Source organism: Sciurus vulgaris (assembly GCF_902686455.1).
Source record: "Sciurus vulgaris genome assembly, chromosome: 2".
Taxonomy (NCBI): Eukaryota; Metazoa; Chordata; class Mammalia; order Rodentia; family Sciuridae; genus Sciurus; species Sciurus vulgaris.
The window spans coordinates 71023673-71038978 of record NC_136462.1 but is presented as its reverse complement, the minus strand read 5'-3'; the positions used below and the strand labels follow the sequence as shown (position 1 = coordinate 71038978).

The 15306-nt window shown below is 32.1% G+C and overlaps 1 protein-coding gene and 1 long non-coding RNA gene across 9 annotated transcripts in view; one reads left to right on the top strand and one right to left on the bottom strand.

Annotated features, from left to right (window-relative positions):
* The window catches only part of G2E3 (G2/M-phase specific E3 ubiquitin protein ligase), an 84795-nt gene that overhangs the window by 62316 nt on the left and 7173 nt on the right, over window positions 1-15306 (top strand). For all 8 annotated transcript variants that reach the window (XM_079127227.1, XM_079127223.1, XM_079127225.1 and 5 more), the window contains 7 exons: window positions 1183-1289; window positions 1945-2061; window positions 4936-5060; window positions 5161-5290; window positions 7269-7576; window positions 9599-9780; window positions 12952-13124. In XM_079127227.1, coding sequence (XP_078983353.1) covers window positions 1183-1289; window positions 1945-2061; window positions 4936-5060; window positions 5161-5290; window positions 7269-7576; window positions 9599-9780; window positions 12952-13124 — 1142 coding nt within the window. The remainder of the gene's footprint in view (window positions 1-1182; window positions 1290-1944; window positions 2062-4935; window positions 5061-5160; window positions 5291-7268; window positions 7577-9598; window positions 9781-12951; window positions 13125-15306) is intronic.
* LOC306654031 overlaps window positions 1-15306 on the bottom strand; it is a 40521-nt gene that overhangs the window by 22399 nt on the left and 2816 nt on the right. The gene's annotated exons all lie outside the window — the stretch shown is intronic.

The following is a 15306-nucleotide window of genomic DNA, read 5'->3' as shown; positions in this document are numbered from 1 at the left end:
TTTGTATCTTCCATATGTCCTATGCTGGTTTTTTCCTCCATACCAAGTACATTCTTATAAAATACCTTATATTTAGCAAGATCTCAGCATGTGTCTCAGAGCTCCTTCACGTTCATAGATTTCAGTAATCTGTTGCTTCCCTCCCATGTATTCAGTGAGTGTGCCATTTACTAGTTGTCTGAACCTGAAATCTCTTTATTACTTCACTTTTTTTCTTCACACTAGCTTTACTGCTTCTGGTTTTGATTTACCTGTCTGGGTCTCATTACTTAGTTCAGCTTCACCAGAATGTAATCCTTAAATATATTATTAATTGTAGTTTCCTAATCACCTGTTCTGTGTCTTGCCATGGAGACTTGATATATGCCGTTCCCTATCCTTGGAAGGTCTTTTGTCCTACTCTCCTCGCAACCTCTTCTTCTTCACTGTCCTTGTAATACTTTTGTCATTGTAGACTAGGTACTTCTTCATTTTCTATGTATGAATTTTTTTAAAATCCAATACTTTTATACAATATTATGGTTGTATATCTATATTGTGTACTTGTCTAGAAGTCCTTGAGGTTCAGTCATTTTATGTCTCTACATTTTATTCACAACAGTGTTTGCATCTTTAAAGTAAGAATTAACTTTTTTTTTTTTTAATGAATGTGTATGGCTAGTTTTTAATTAGGGACTGACAATTCTTCCTAGTAGGTTTATAGTTTCCTGTTTCCTTCTAAGTACACCATGTGACTTCTTTATTTGTATTTGCTATGCCATTGAGAACAGGTTTTATATTTTTCCCCTTTGGGAAAGAAAACTCAAGAATTTTCAGTTAAAAACAGAATCAGTGATGATTTATATATAACATGTAATTAAACATTGTTTCTGGATGAAGTAACTAAGGATTTTCCCACAGTATGCAGGACAGCACAGTATTTAGGAACTGAAAATGCATTAGATATCAAAAATTGAGAAAAATGTTGGTAATGAATGTAAAGCTAAGAACCATCTATTTATTATACCTGGGAGTCAAGGGGGACTTATAAGCAGTAGGATAACTTAATTTGTAAGTTTTGAGAACTTATAGAAAATGTTTTCATAACATATAAAATGAAAAGCAGTGCATGTTCTTTTATATAATTCATAACTGATAACAGGCTTAAATTGTTAAAAATAGATTTTCCATTTTCCACTATAGGTTCAAGCAATAAATGCAGGAGTATTTTTCTTCAGGTGTACAATATGCAGTAATAGTGACACCTTTCAGAAAGAGATGTTAAGAATGGGAATTCATATTCCTGAAAAGTAAGTAACATTTAGCCTTTTGCCCCCAAAGAAGTTATTTTAATTGTTTTAAATTTAGGATTTAATAAGTTAGATATAATCATTTATGCTTCACTAAGTGATCATGGGCAGGTAGCCATTTCAATGGCAAAATATAAAGCCTTCTTCTCCCCAGATTGCTAGTTCTTAGAAGGTACTTTGACATAGATGTGTCATTCACTGATTTTTTTAAGTTTCATCTTAGTAAGTATCCCAACTGTCCAATTTTGATGGATTTATACACAAATCATCTTCAAAACAATATTTGTGAATTATCTGAGAGAATCAAAATGGTTTTTAAATGTGTGAGAAGAATGTTCTTAAATGCTTAAAAATTAATCCAGAAGTAATAATAGTAAACTTGACACTAAAATTGGGAAGTGAAATATTAGAAAAATGTAAGTTTTAGAAAATTTCTGCTTGATTTTTTTCACTTAGTGTTTGAAAATTTACTGTAAGATTAATTACAGGTTAAAATGACACGAGGGATTTATATGTTGAAAAGAATATCCTAAAAAAGGACAAGTTTTATCCTTGTTACTAAGTAGGTGAAAGGTTTTTACTTTTAGATTTATTATGAATGCGTTTATGTAACATTTTAGGTCAAAGTATATTTTATATCTTGCTTCATTTATAGAGATGCATCTTGGGAATTAGAGGAAAACGCTTATCAAGACCTTCTGCAGCATTATGAGCGTTGTGATGTTCGAAGATGTCGTTGTAAAGAAGGGCGAGAATATAATGCACCTGATAGGTATTTCTGGAAGTTGAGTTGTGCTTAGTGGTTCCTTTAAACCTTCAGCTGAGAAAGCTAGTGAAACAGTTTTGCTTTTAGAAAGTCTGTTTTAATTTAAGGTGAAGTATATTTATATGTGCATACAGAGAAATTTTTATAGCACAGTTAACTATTTCTCTGGTATATTTTCATGAAAGTCCTTTTCCTAGATACACAGCATCTCATACGATAGACACTAGTCACATGTGGCTATTGTGCCTTTGAAATAGTTATTCCAAATTGAGAGGGTGCTTTAAGTTTAAAATACACTCTAAAGATTTAGTTCACTAGACTACCGTAACAAAAGACCACAGACTGATAGGGTGGCTTAAACAACATATATTTATTTTCTCACAATTTTGGAAGTTAGAAATACAAGGTCAAGGTGATTAAAAGTTCAGTTTCTTTAGCAGCCTTTTTCCTTGGCTTGCAAATGACTGTCTTCTAGCTGTGTCCTCTCTGTTGTCTTCTCTGTTGGCTGTGTCCTAATCTTTTTTTATAATGGCACTAGTCATATTGTTTTAGGACCTACCCATAGACTTCATTTTATTGTAATTACCTCTTTACAGCCCTTTTCTTCAGATAAAATCACATTCTGAGGTACTAGGGGTTAAAACTTACCTGAATATATGAATTTTAGGGGGTTGGCACAAATCAACCTATAATCATATGAACAGAAAAACTTAAAATATCTTTAAGTTTTGTATTGATTATATGTTGAAGAAAATGATATTTTGCAAATAAAATGTATTTCAAGTAATTTTATTTATTTCATTTTATATTTTTAAGTGAGGCTACTAGAAAAATTTTAAATTCTATATTTGGCTTACATTATGCTTCTGTTGGACAGTAGCACTCCAGAGGGTAATCGAGCTAGATGAATCTAACAGTGTTTCTTTTGGGTCATTATAAAAAAGGGTTTGGCATTTGAAATTTATTGATTATTTTCTTGTAACATCAATAAATAGCTGCTTTATATTTTAGTGATCATTTTGTGCCTTGTATATTTCACTACGGATCAAGAGTGTCTTTATTGAACATACATGATAAACATCAACAAATCCAGTTTTGTTGACATTTACATAGGAGATTTCAGTAGATTATCATTCCTGTAACATAGTCTTCCTTAACATAGTCAACTTAAGAGTGCAGAGTAGAGTATTAGGAGCCTTGTTTCTCATGGAGAGTGATTTGGCTGGATCAGCTATTATTAGTGAAGAATTAGCTGAGGTCTGACCAGCTTTGGAATGTTTCCACTAAGCAGTTCTTCCTACTCCTGATTCCACACTCAGTTAGATTTCCTTCGTTGTGCTTGTTAGCATTATTTAAAATTTATCTTAAATAAATCAGCATTGTTTAAAATTAATTAGCATTATTTAAAATTAATGCTATTAAACTAAAAATCTTCAAAGTTATAGATATTGTCAAAAGTGGCAAGTTATGGGTATTTTTAGCCACATTATTTGATCTAGTAACTCTGATTATTCATTTATACATATTAGTACTACCTCCCTTGAGAGCTGTGTAGAGGCACAGATAAGATGATGTATATGAGTTCCAGTTGATATTTTCTAAATTCATTTAAACTGTTCTTAACTAACCTATATATAATTAACCTGTATATGTTTTCTGTATGTCATTGATGACTCAATCAATAGCTATAAAAAACAACCCTTTTTCTTTTTAGTGGCATCTTTTTGAGATTATCACCACATATTGCTTTTTCTCCTTGGACACATGTATCTGCTATCTGAACTCTTGCACTGTAAACTTACTCCCTCTCATCCCAGTGAGAGGAATGTCATATTGGTGGAAAAGCAGCATGGTATAGTAGATAAGAGTGTGGGTCTGAAGCCAGGTAAACTGGGTCAGAAACTTGATTGAGGTTTAACCAGTGTGACCTTGATTTGGGCCAGTTATTTATCCCTGTATACTGAGGTTTCCTCTTCTTAATAATGAAGGTGGCAATAGTTCTATCTGCCTTCTAAAATTATATTAAGCTCCTCATGTAAAGAGTAAGAAGTTGGCCTAATGCTTCATGTTAGTTGTCATTTTCCTTCTCATCTATGGGCAAACCTATATGAGGAAGAAGGGGAGACACATGCATATGCACCTGCACACCAGTCCACACAAGGGATGATATGACCAAACTTACAGCAGAGGTGGGAGTGTATCTAGCTATCCATCTCACCACTCACTTGCCACACACTCAGGAAGCTTATATCCATTTCTGTACACAGAGAATGATGTACTGTTATCCATACAAAGAGAAAGGAGCCTCACACCACAATTCACACCCATATCCATGCAATAAATATGAATATGAACTGCCACATGTCACATGGCATAGTGGGAAAACAGATGAGAGAGAATATGAATATGAGCCAGGTAGGAAGTATGGACCCTGTTGTGCTGCACAAGACCTGAAGTGTCTGAGCAATATTTAGGAGATATTTACCTTGAAATGTACTGAATGTTTTTTCCATATCAGATGTACTGACATAGTAGTCTCCTTGTGAGTAGTCATCAAATATAAAGGAAAATGCTTTTTTCCTTAATCATACAGCCTTTCTAATGTTTGTATTCTTTGTTCTTGTGCCTGTGGATGTGTACGTTAATACTAGTGTAGGGTTTTAAGTTAGGGGATATTTAGAGGGGTGATTACAAACAAGAAATGAAATTTTAAAATATACTTTTGAAAAAAGTAATACAGTGTTGAAGCAAGATAATCTGTTTTACTTTCTTTGATAAAAGGGTTGGTTATGTGTATGACAGAGGGCAGATCTACTGGTGATTGGAAGTAGATTAAGTTAATATCAAAACATAAGCATCTGCTTTTCTTTATGTCCTCAGCAAATGGGAAATAAAACGCTGTCAGTGTTGTGGTTCTAGTGGAACACATTTAGCCTGTTCCTCACTACGATCATGGGAACAAAATTGGGAGTGTTTGGAATGTAGAGGTATTATCTACAATTCAGGTAACAGTTTGTAATTTTGAATAAGAATGTTTAAATGCATGTTATCAGAAAGTTTTCACCAATATTTCTATTAAGCTAACACTGGAATTTAAATCTGTAGATTTCCAAAAAGCAAAAAAGCATGCATTATCCAACTCTAATAATGTGGCAATTACTGATTGTTTGTTGGAAGAGTCACCACCCAAGTTACCAAGACAGTCACCGGGAGCTCAGAGTAAAGACCTACTGAGGTGTGTATTTTGAATTTGAAAAAAATATAAAAATCTTTTTGGAAAAAGAAATTATAGGAAATGCATGTACACTTAGGATGATAGCTGAGCATGCAGTAGTCTAGAAGTTTTTTCACACTGCAGGACTCAATATTTGATCATGAAATAGACCCAGCCAGCATCTTCAAAAAAAAAAATATGGGATGAAGTAGAATACAAAATATATCAGATTGCATTACGTGTAGGAAGAACACATGTGATATCTATTTTATTTATTGTATGCTAAATCATAATGTAAAATTTTTTTAATTATAGATCATTTTCAAGATAGTTTGAAAAACACTATACTGGAAAATGTCCTTAAAATTTATTGATTATAATGACAGGAAATTAAAATATTAAACATACCATGTTACTTTGTTAAAAGGATGGAACCCTATTTAACATAAAGGTGGCTTATTTTTTGATACTATAATCATTCTTTTCTTAATATAGTCATTGTCAATGCCAAAGTCTAAATGTCAGCTCTTTGCTTTTGAAGGTTTAAGACATACCTGTATTATTGCATTAATTCCTATTTCCACAAGAAGACAAAATAAAAAACTTTTAAAGTCAGAAACATTTAAACAAGACTGGAATTACATATTCATATTGTATCAGATATTTGTTCAGTCGTAGTAATGATTTTTAAGTTTGTGTACTTGGCAAAAGTTTTTAGAGCCTTGGTTTACCCAATAGGAAGAAAGTAGAAAAGTAACATTAGTAGCTAAGCATGATGAAGTACTTATTGAAAATAGCTTAAAGTTTAAAAACTTAGATGGAAAAGATAATTTTTGTGAAAATGTTTGATAATTCAGTTTGCAGACGGATACAGTAGTAGGAACAGTGAGAAACTGCTGTTTTAAAAATGCCACTTTTGTTAATACTACTGAAAAAGCTAACTCATTTGTTATATTTTTCATATAAAAAGATGTTCATACTGTTTTTAAATAATGTAAATATTTGGTTTCCAAATATGTTGTAGCAGGGAAGCTTGATTCCTTGCTCCTGCTTTAACTTGCAGTCATATTCTGGAAGAATAGTTTCAACATTCTCACTGATCCAAGTGGGAGCAAGGAATCAACCTACTATAAGAAGGTGTAACTTTGATTTTTCTTTGACTTGGGCTAATGAGTAATGGATTCTTTGGAAAAAAAGAAAAAGCAAAGCTTGGACCACAATGGGGCGTTAAAACATCTCAGTATGGGAAAGTTTTATATTTAGATATAGAAAAACGACTCATGGGCATAGAATACATTAATTCCAATTACACATGGAGAAACTGAGTCAAAGCTAACTCATACAGACCACCTGAATTGTTAAAACATCAGAGGTTATGATTGTGTAGATGTGCTGTGGGGCTCAATAATCTGCATTTCTAGCAAGTTCCAAGGTGATGCTGCTGCTGCTCGTCAAGGACCACACTTCGAGAATTACTGGTCTAGACTAAAAGGTACTATTTAAGGGATTGTGAATTGTTTGTAATATTAGCTCTACTATTAATTATAACTTTATGATTTAAAATACATTGTGTAATCTCTCAAAGCCATAGTTTTCTCATATATATATATGCAGAGCTTATATTTGCTTTTTTTTTTTTAAGGGATATAGCAAGTATGAACTAAGTTACAGTTAAGTTGCTTTAGCCATTAGCCAGGAAGTAAGAGTTTGAGCTCTTAAACCTGAATCCACTGGATTGGTCAAATTTGAGATTGTGTTCTATCAACATTCTTATAAATGATTTTAATTAATTGAAGATTTGGATGAATCAATAATTTAAAACCTAAGACTTATCAAATAACTGTTTGTGGTTCCAGTAGCAGTCATTATTATGCTTTTGGGTCAAAGTTGAGAAAGAATTTCCATTTAAAATTTTTTTCTGTTTTATTGTCAATATAACTGCTGTTTCACATAAAATATTTTAAAATACTTAACTCTGTTCAAATTCATGTTTTTATAGGCAAGGCAGCAAGTTCAGAAGAGATATTTCTACTATTCTGATAGAATTAGGATTCCAAATTAAAAAAAAAACTAAAAGATTATTTATCAACAAAGCCGATATATGGAATAGTGCCTTAGATGGATTCAGGAATCAAAACTTCAATCCTTTGTACACAATTGAAGTAGCTTATGTTAATGAAAATGATGAGTTTGGAAGAGAGCTTCCTGGATCAAAGCAGGAATTTCTGAGTCTTTTGATGCAACATCTTGAGAACTCATCATTGTTTGAAGGGTCCTTATCAAAGAACTTGTCTCTAAATTCTCAAGGTAATTATTTTACTTATTCTTATACATAAGATAGCAGGTATAAAAAATGAAATGTTAATTAGAATTAATAGTAATTAATTGTGATCTGACTATATATTTTACAATAATAAACCACTAATAGGATCTCAGGAGAGAAGGATGAGTGTAAGTGTTGTTGAAGCTAGGGATACACAGCTCAATGATAGAGCACTTGTCTAGCAAGCACAGCCCTGGGTTTGATCCCCAGCACTACCTAGAAAAAAAAAAGTAAGTCTTGTGATGAAACATTGTTTATTTAAGAATATCTATACATCAATATCCTTAAAATGATTTCCTAAATAAGTGTAACTTTGAATACATTCACTTGAATTTCATTTGAATATAGTAGCCAGATGGAATGGATGATTATTTGAACTCTCGTTTATATATTTAGAATTTACACTTGGCATATTTCTTTACAAAATAGAATTTGTATAAAAATGGTTTTCTGGACCACATATAACATTTTTTGAGGTGCTTTGTTTTCAAGAATTTTCTTCTTACACAATTATGTATATACTGTTTTGGTGAGGACTTATTAATATGATTAAAATAGGCATCTCAAAACAGTGGATAATTCTAGCATTTTTTTTTTTTAGGATTTTTTGTATTTTTTTTCTACAATAGGAAATTTAGAAAGAATGAGAAGACTGACTCCATTCCATCTTAATTTCATCCTGTATTTTCCATAGAACTTCACCATCGTCGAAAGTGTTTTTACTATAGTTAGTACAAAGAGTTTAATTCTAAATTCCCCATTAGTGTCAGGTGAGGTGTCTCCCAAATAATCAGTAATGAAAACTCAAACTTTGGTCATGGAGAATGCATGAATTTAAGTCACAAAATCTGAATTGAAGTTGCACAGCCTCTCACAGGAGTGTACAAGGCTTGGTGGTACACTCCTGTAATCCTACCTACCTGGGAAACTATGGCAGGAGGATCTGAGATCAAGGCTATCCAGAGCAACTTAGTGAGACCACGTCTTAAAATTCAAAAATAAATAAAAAGGGCCAAGGATGTAGTTCAGTGGTAGAGTGCCCCTGGGTTCAATCCCTAATACTGCCCCCCTGCCAAAAGAAAAAGTTTGTGCATATCTACTTCAAGAGTTTTACATCCTTAGTAATTGCCTTCTCTGGATCTTTGTTTTTTTCATCTATAAAATGTAACTACTAATAAGATTATTGTATAAAATAATTTGTTAAAAGTTCAAGTATTGTAAATGTTATTAATAAATTTGAACAATAGAAAAATGGGGGAAAAAATTGTGCTCTCTTTTTGACCAAAGTAGGTAAACATTTTGAATGACAATTTTGAAAACGTTTAAAGCTGTAAGAATGTGGTAAAATAGCATACACTATTGGGAGTAAAAAATCTGTATGTTTTTGAAAGGACCTTAAAAATGGGTTTATATCCTTTGACCCACTAATACCAGATGTTCGAATCTATCCTAATCAAATCAAATATGTAAATAGACATAAATAGATTTTATCTATAACATTGTTTCATTTAATAAAAAGTGTCAGTCAACCAGAGTAGCCATAGTAGTGAAATGGTTTACCTTGTAGCACATCTCTAAGTTACTCTTAATGCATCCATAACTACATTTGAGTAATTTTGAATAGTATAAGGAAAATCATATAAAATTGTAAGTTGAAAAAAGCAGAATTTAAACTGTTTATGTATAGGTTTATATGCAGACAGAAATACACCAAAGAATGTACAGTGATTATTATGTTGGAATTATAAGTATTTTAGTTTTTTCAAAGACTTTCTCTATTTGCCTTTTTCCCCCCCTACAATAGACTGTTACTTTATATTCAGAAAAAATATTTTTTACATATTTTAGGCAAGGTCAATATACCAAGTGGTAGCTTCTAGTGATTACTATTTTACATTTGTCTAATGTTTAGATTTGGGGATTATTTTTAATTATGTATATTCATTTAAAATGATGGTTATAATAATAACTAAGTATATTCAATGAATTTTCATCTGTATTTACAGCTCTGAAAGAGAATCTTTACTATGAAGCTGGAAAAATGCTTGCCATTTCTTTGGTTCATGGTGGTCCTTCACCTGGTTTCTTTTCTAAAACCTTGTTTAACTGCCTTGTTTATGGACCAGAAAATACCCAACCAATTTTAGATGATGTTTCAGACTTTGATGTAGCACAAATTATAGTAAGGGTAAGAAATGTAACTGTTTATTAAAATGTAGACTGTATTTTAATATAAATGAATGACTTGCAATAGTGTACTCTATAGGAGTAGTTACATGTTGTCAACATATATTATTTACCAGCAGAGTTCAAAACCAGTTAAGTATAGATGTAATAGTCAGATAGCTGGAGATGAAATTGCCAGGTTTAATGTTCATAAAACTAGTTGGATAATGTGTCTTAGATTTGTGGCCAGACTAGATGGATCTGTCTACTCTCCCAGACATAATATGAGGTAGGTTCCTAATTGCATGCTAAAGAACAAAAGAAAGTGCACTTTCCTGGAGGCAGGTGGTTTTGAAAAAAGGAAGGATTTGCCTCTCCAGTGAGAATGTTTACCCTTCTTCCCATGGAGAAGTATAAATGATAGAAGGAGAGAAAGACCAAGCTTAATTTCTTCCATATGGAAACAAGTAGGAGAATGGTCTCAATACTTCCACCTAAAAATAGTCACCATTTATTGTGCACTTTATTATACTCATCACATGTACAACAAACTCTTATCATAATGCCCTATAAGTGAGATTTTGGTTTGAATGGCACCTCATATAACGACTGTGTGACCTGGGCATGTTAATTTTGTTAATTAACATGGTTTCTAAACCACAAAGTAAGCACTATGGTAGTGTGAGTTGCTCTCTGTTTAGATGTAACAGTTCTATTTGTTTGAACCAAGACCTGTTCTTCCCAAAATCATGTTTTAAATTAACTCCAATTTGGTTTTTCCTTTTGTCTTCTTTACCAGAAGCAGTTTCTTTAACTTCTTTTTCTCTACTTTCCAATTTCTACATTTCTTCACTTCCTTTAATCAATCTTCTGTTCCCACCACCATTCTCCTAAGTTAGTTTATTCATAGCTTCTATTCTAGATCTCTATATTGTATCCTTTCTTTCTATTCTTCATCTTCGTTTTTTTGTTTGTTTTCTTTTTGTGGTATTGTGGATTGAAGCTCGGGATGCTCTACTACTGAGCTACACCCCCACAACTTTTTATTTTTTATTCTAGGCAGGGTCTTACTGAGATGCCAAGGCCAGCCTTGAACTTGTGATTCTCCTCCTCAGACTACCAAATCACTGGGATTACAGGCATGCAGCACTGTACCTGGCATCTTCCCTGACTTTTACAATCAACACTTTCTTAGAATTCCTCCCTTCCATTTTCTTTAATTTTGTGCTTCTCCCTTCCTCTGATTACTGCTGTCTTCATTAATGCTTCTTCCTCTTATCCCTAACACTTAATAATTTTTCAGTATTGTCTTAATTGCCCTCATTCTATATTCGCAATTTCTGTCTCATAACCTTTCTGAATGATTCAGAGACCTGTATTTTTAACCCCCATATTTTAATATGCAGATGAGATCTATGTTTAATACATTTTATCCCATTATCATAGATATGGAACATCTATAATAACTTAAATATAGTACCTATAATATGTGATTATGTAATTAAAATATATAGTAATAAGAATATGATTATAATGTAATGATGTTAATATAAGTTATAGGTTATGATTTCTGACCTATTTTAATGCACCCATGTCCATTTCATTGAAATATTCACAGAATTGAAAACTCAGGATTTAATGAGTTAAGCCAAAACTAATCCCCCCTCCCAGATTTTTTTTTAAACAAAGTTTAAACTCATAACAAAGTATATCATGGCTTTATTTACTCTGCTTTCTACACTTTATACCCAGTGTTTTTTCCTTCATTTAGTCAGCATCATGTACCCTGTACTATTTTATCACTGAAGACAGAATAGTGAGCCAAGTTCCTATCTTCTACAGTTTACATTTTAGAAGGAATTGAGAAGATAAAAATACCATCATAAAGTAAATATATATTGTGAAGAATAAAACAGAATAAAAGTAAGGAGTTAGATAAAGGTCAATATATATTTAAGTTACAGTTTAGGTTAAACTTCTTTAACAAAAAAGCCCAAAAAGATAGTGGTTCAAAGAAAGGTAGATGCCTTATTGCCCTCTCATATCTTGTCTACATAATGTTCTCTAGGCCATGTCTGCTTATTGTAACAAAACCACACCCATTTGTTATATGTCTGTCTGCTTTCACATTATAGTGGCAGACTTGAGTATTTGCAAGACACCATGTCATTCACAAAGAATACAATACTGTCTGGCCCCTATTTTAAAGTACAGTTTTGGAGCTGGGATTGTTGCTTAGTGGTGGAGCGCTTGCCTAGCACATGTGAGGCACTGTGTTTGATCCTCAGCACCACATAAAAATAAATTAATAAAATAAAGTACAGTTTCAATACATAGAATCATCTAGGGTACTGGGTTCCTTCTTTTCACTGTTTAATCATTTAGAAATATTATCTTTATCTTGTTGAAGCATGCTTTCAAAGGAGAAAGTAGTAGTAAGCAGAGAAGTTTGACACATTGTTTTAACTCACATCCCACTAGACAGACCTTAGTCATTAGCTCCAGGTAAAGTCTGGCTGGGTACCCAGCTAAAACTCAAAGTGGGATTTAGGGGAATGAGGCCAACTGTGAATTTCTGATAGAGTGTAAAGGTAATACTTTAATCAGAGTAGTGAGAAAAACCTTAGATTTCAGCAGAGATTTGAAATGAATGAGGGAATCATTAATCTCTGGGATAAGAATGCTTTGGAAAGAGATTTTCTATTAATGGATTATTGATTGCCTCTATTTTTATCTTTCTTCTACTGTATCTTTTTTTTTTAACAGCTAATTTATCTATATGAAAGTATCTGGCACATAAATGGTTAAAAAAATTTTTTTAAACACTTACCCCTGAAATGTTCTTTTGATAAAATTCTGTCCATCTTTTAGGATTCACCTGATACTTTTTCTCTTTCGTGAAATTTCCTCAGGTCCTCTCTTTTGCCTCCTCTAGTGCTATATACTTCTCTATTGGCTTTATTTTTATATAAGTAATTTCCTGTGTTAAAGTGGCATTATACTCTAGATCTTGAAGGCAGAAATATATATTTGTTGAAACAGATTGTTAGACATTGATTCTAGAAAATATATTTTGGTATACTTCCATTCTACCCTGATATACTCAAAAATTGAGTATAAATAATGTGTAATTTGAAATATAATTATCACTCCCAAGCAAATGGGTGAAGTAGGTATATTTTCTTCATTACAGATAAATACTGCAACAAATATGACTGACTTAAATTCAGTAATAAATGAATGCTACAACTACCTAGACCTTATTGGATGTCTAAGACTTATAACAACATTAAGTGATAAGTATATGTTGGTAAAAGATATACTTGTCTACCATGTAATTAAGAGAGTCCAAGCACCCTTTGAAAGGTAAGCAGTTTATATTTAAAGATTCTCCCAAATTATGTTTAAAGTGGTTAATTATCTTATAATGAGATATTTTTGGTAATGTATATGTTTATTTAATTAAGTACTATTTTTAAAAAATTCCTAAAAATAAACTTCTATGATCTATGATTATTCTATGATCATTCTACAATTTGATCATTGTAGCAATTTGGGCATTGCTGGGGATTGAACCCAGCACCTTGTACATGCTAGGTGAGCACTCTCCCACTGAACATACCCCTCAGCCCTGTTCAGATCATTCTGCACAGAATTATATAAATACATGATGCTTAGAAGTAATCATTACTTCAATTTATAATTATTTTTCTAAATAAATTATTTTAAAAACTTTTACTATGTATGCTCACTCTTCCATCTGTCTCATTCATTTAATATTTATTGAGTGCCTGGCATCTGCTAGGTAACATAGGCCCTAACCATGTAACAAGGTAGACTCGATTCTTGTTCTTCTTCAGTTTAGAACATTGGTCTTCAAATTTTTGTCCCAATAACTCTAAAAATATGTTTGACAATGTAATGTATCTCCTCAGTCATTTTTTTAAATAATGAAAATTTTCAAATGTATATGGAAGTAGCCTGTACGATTACCATCTAGTTCTAAGAATTTTCAACCTGTAGCTAATCTTGTTCATCAGTATCTTATTCTGATTATTGACTTCAGTATTTTCAAACAGCACATACAATATTATCTCAGTAGTGATAATCCATTTATTAAGTTCAGTATCACTAACCTATAGATTTAAATATGCTTGATCTGCTTAAAACCATTATTATTATCTTTTTACTGAAGTTTGCATTGTCTTTAAAGATATGAGTAGTCTAGAGGTCAGGAGAGGCTTCCCTATCTAAGAGTTTTTAAATTAAAACCAGAATGAAAAATAGCTGTTAAGAAGAACAAGATGAAGAGGCAAGAAAAAAGAAGTTGAAAATGAATCCCTCCTTTTACATAAAAGATATAAAATTACATACTAATATATGTTTTGAGCTTACAAGAAAGTAGCCCCACAGATGTAAGAAATAACAAAGAAACCAAGTGCTCAAGAGTCCTAGCTGTCATATGAAGAAACAAAAACCCTTCACTTGCCTCAAACCTGTTTTTGAACTTTCTGTGTGGTCCCTGGTCTAAAGCAGAAAAACTAACAAAGTAATTGGTTGTAGGATTCTTAATAACTAGTAGAGTGTCAGACATAAGCAAATATATAAGCAGCAATGTAGTGATTGAAAAGATTTTTTTAAGGAATTGGAACAAAATATGAAATTAATCAAATAGTATTTCTAGATTAAAAATTATTGTGGGGACTGGGGTTGAGGTTTAGTGGTAGAGTGCTTGTCTAGCATGTGTGAGGCACTGGGTTCGATCCTCAGCACCACATAAAAATAAATAAGTAAAATGAAGGTATTATGTCCATCTACAACTCAAAATGTTTTTTTAAAATATGATTGTGGATTTCTGTTTCTGAATAAGAGGTGGACATATTTCTCTCTATTCTTCCTGATATTTACTGTTCAAAACTCTGTATATTATATTAAAACAAGCATAAGAAAACCTTGAAAGGTGGAGAGAGAGAGGGCTATCCTTTCTACTAGGAAGGACCCACGGAGTGACACAGCAGAGTAAAGGGAAAATCTAAACATTCTTATGTGAAAGAAAACTAAGAAAATGTGTCACCAGCAGATGTACCCTTTTAAAAATGGCTATATGAGTTTTTGAAACAGTAAGCAAGTAATTCAAGATTGAGTCTTTGAACATTCTTTTCAATGAAAAGAATAAAAATATGTTTATCCTCCTGTGTTTTCTAAATCATGTTTGATTGTTGAGGAAAGAATTGTAACATTTACCTAATGCGGTTCACAGTGTATGTAGAGGAAATAATTTAAAACATTACATCATAAACATAGAAGGGTAAAGGGATTTAAAGGAAGGTAAGTGTTCTGTACTGTACTTGAACGGGTAAAATGTTGATACTTAGCAGTTTGTTATATATATTTTTTAAAAACTGTATACAGATACACTAAAAAGCACTATAAAAGGAATTTTTTTAAAACCCACAGGAAGACAGGAAAGACCAACAGTGATCATGGAAATGCAAACTTGATGGTTATATTAAATGCTAGGCAGCTAAAGAGAAAAATAGTGTAACTG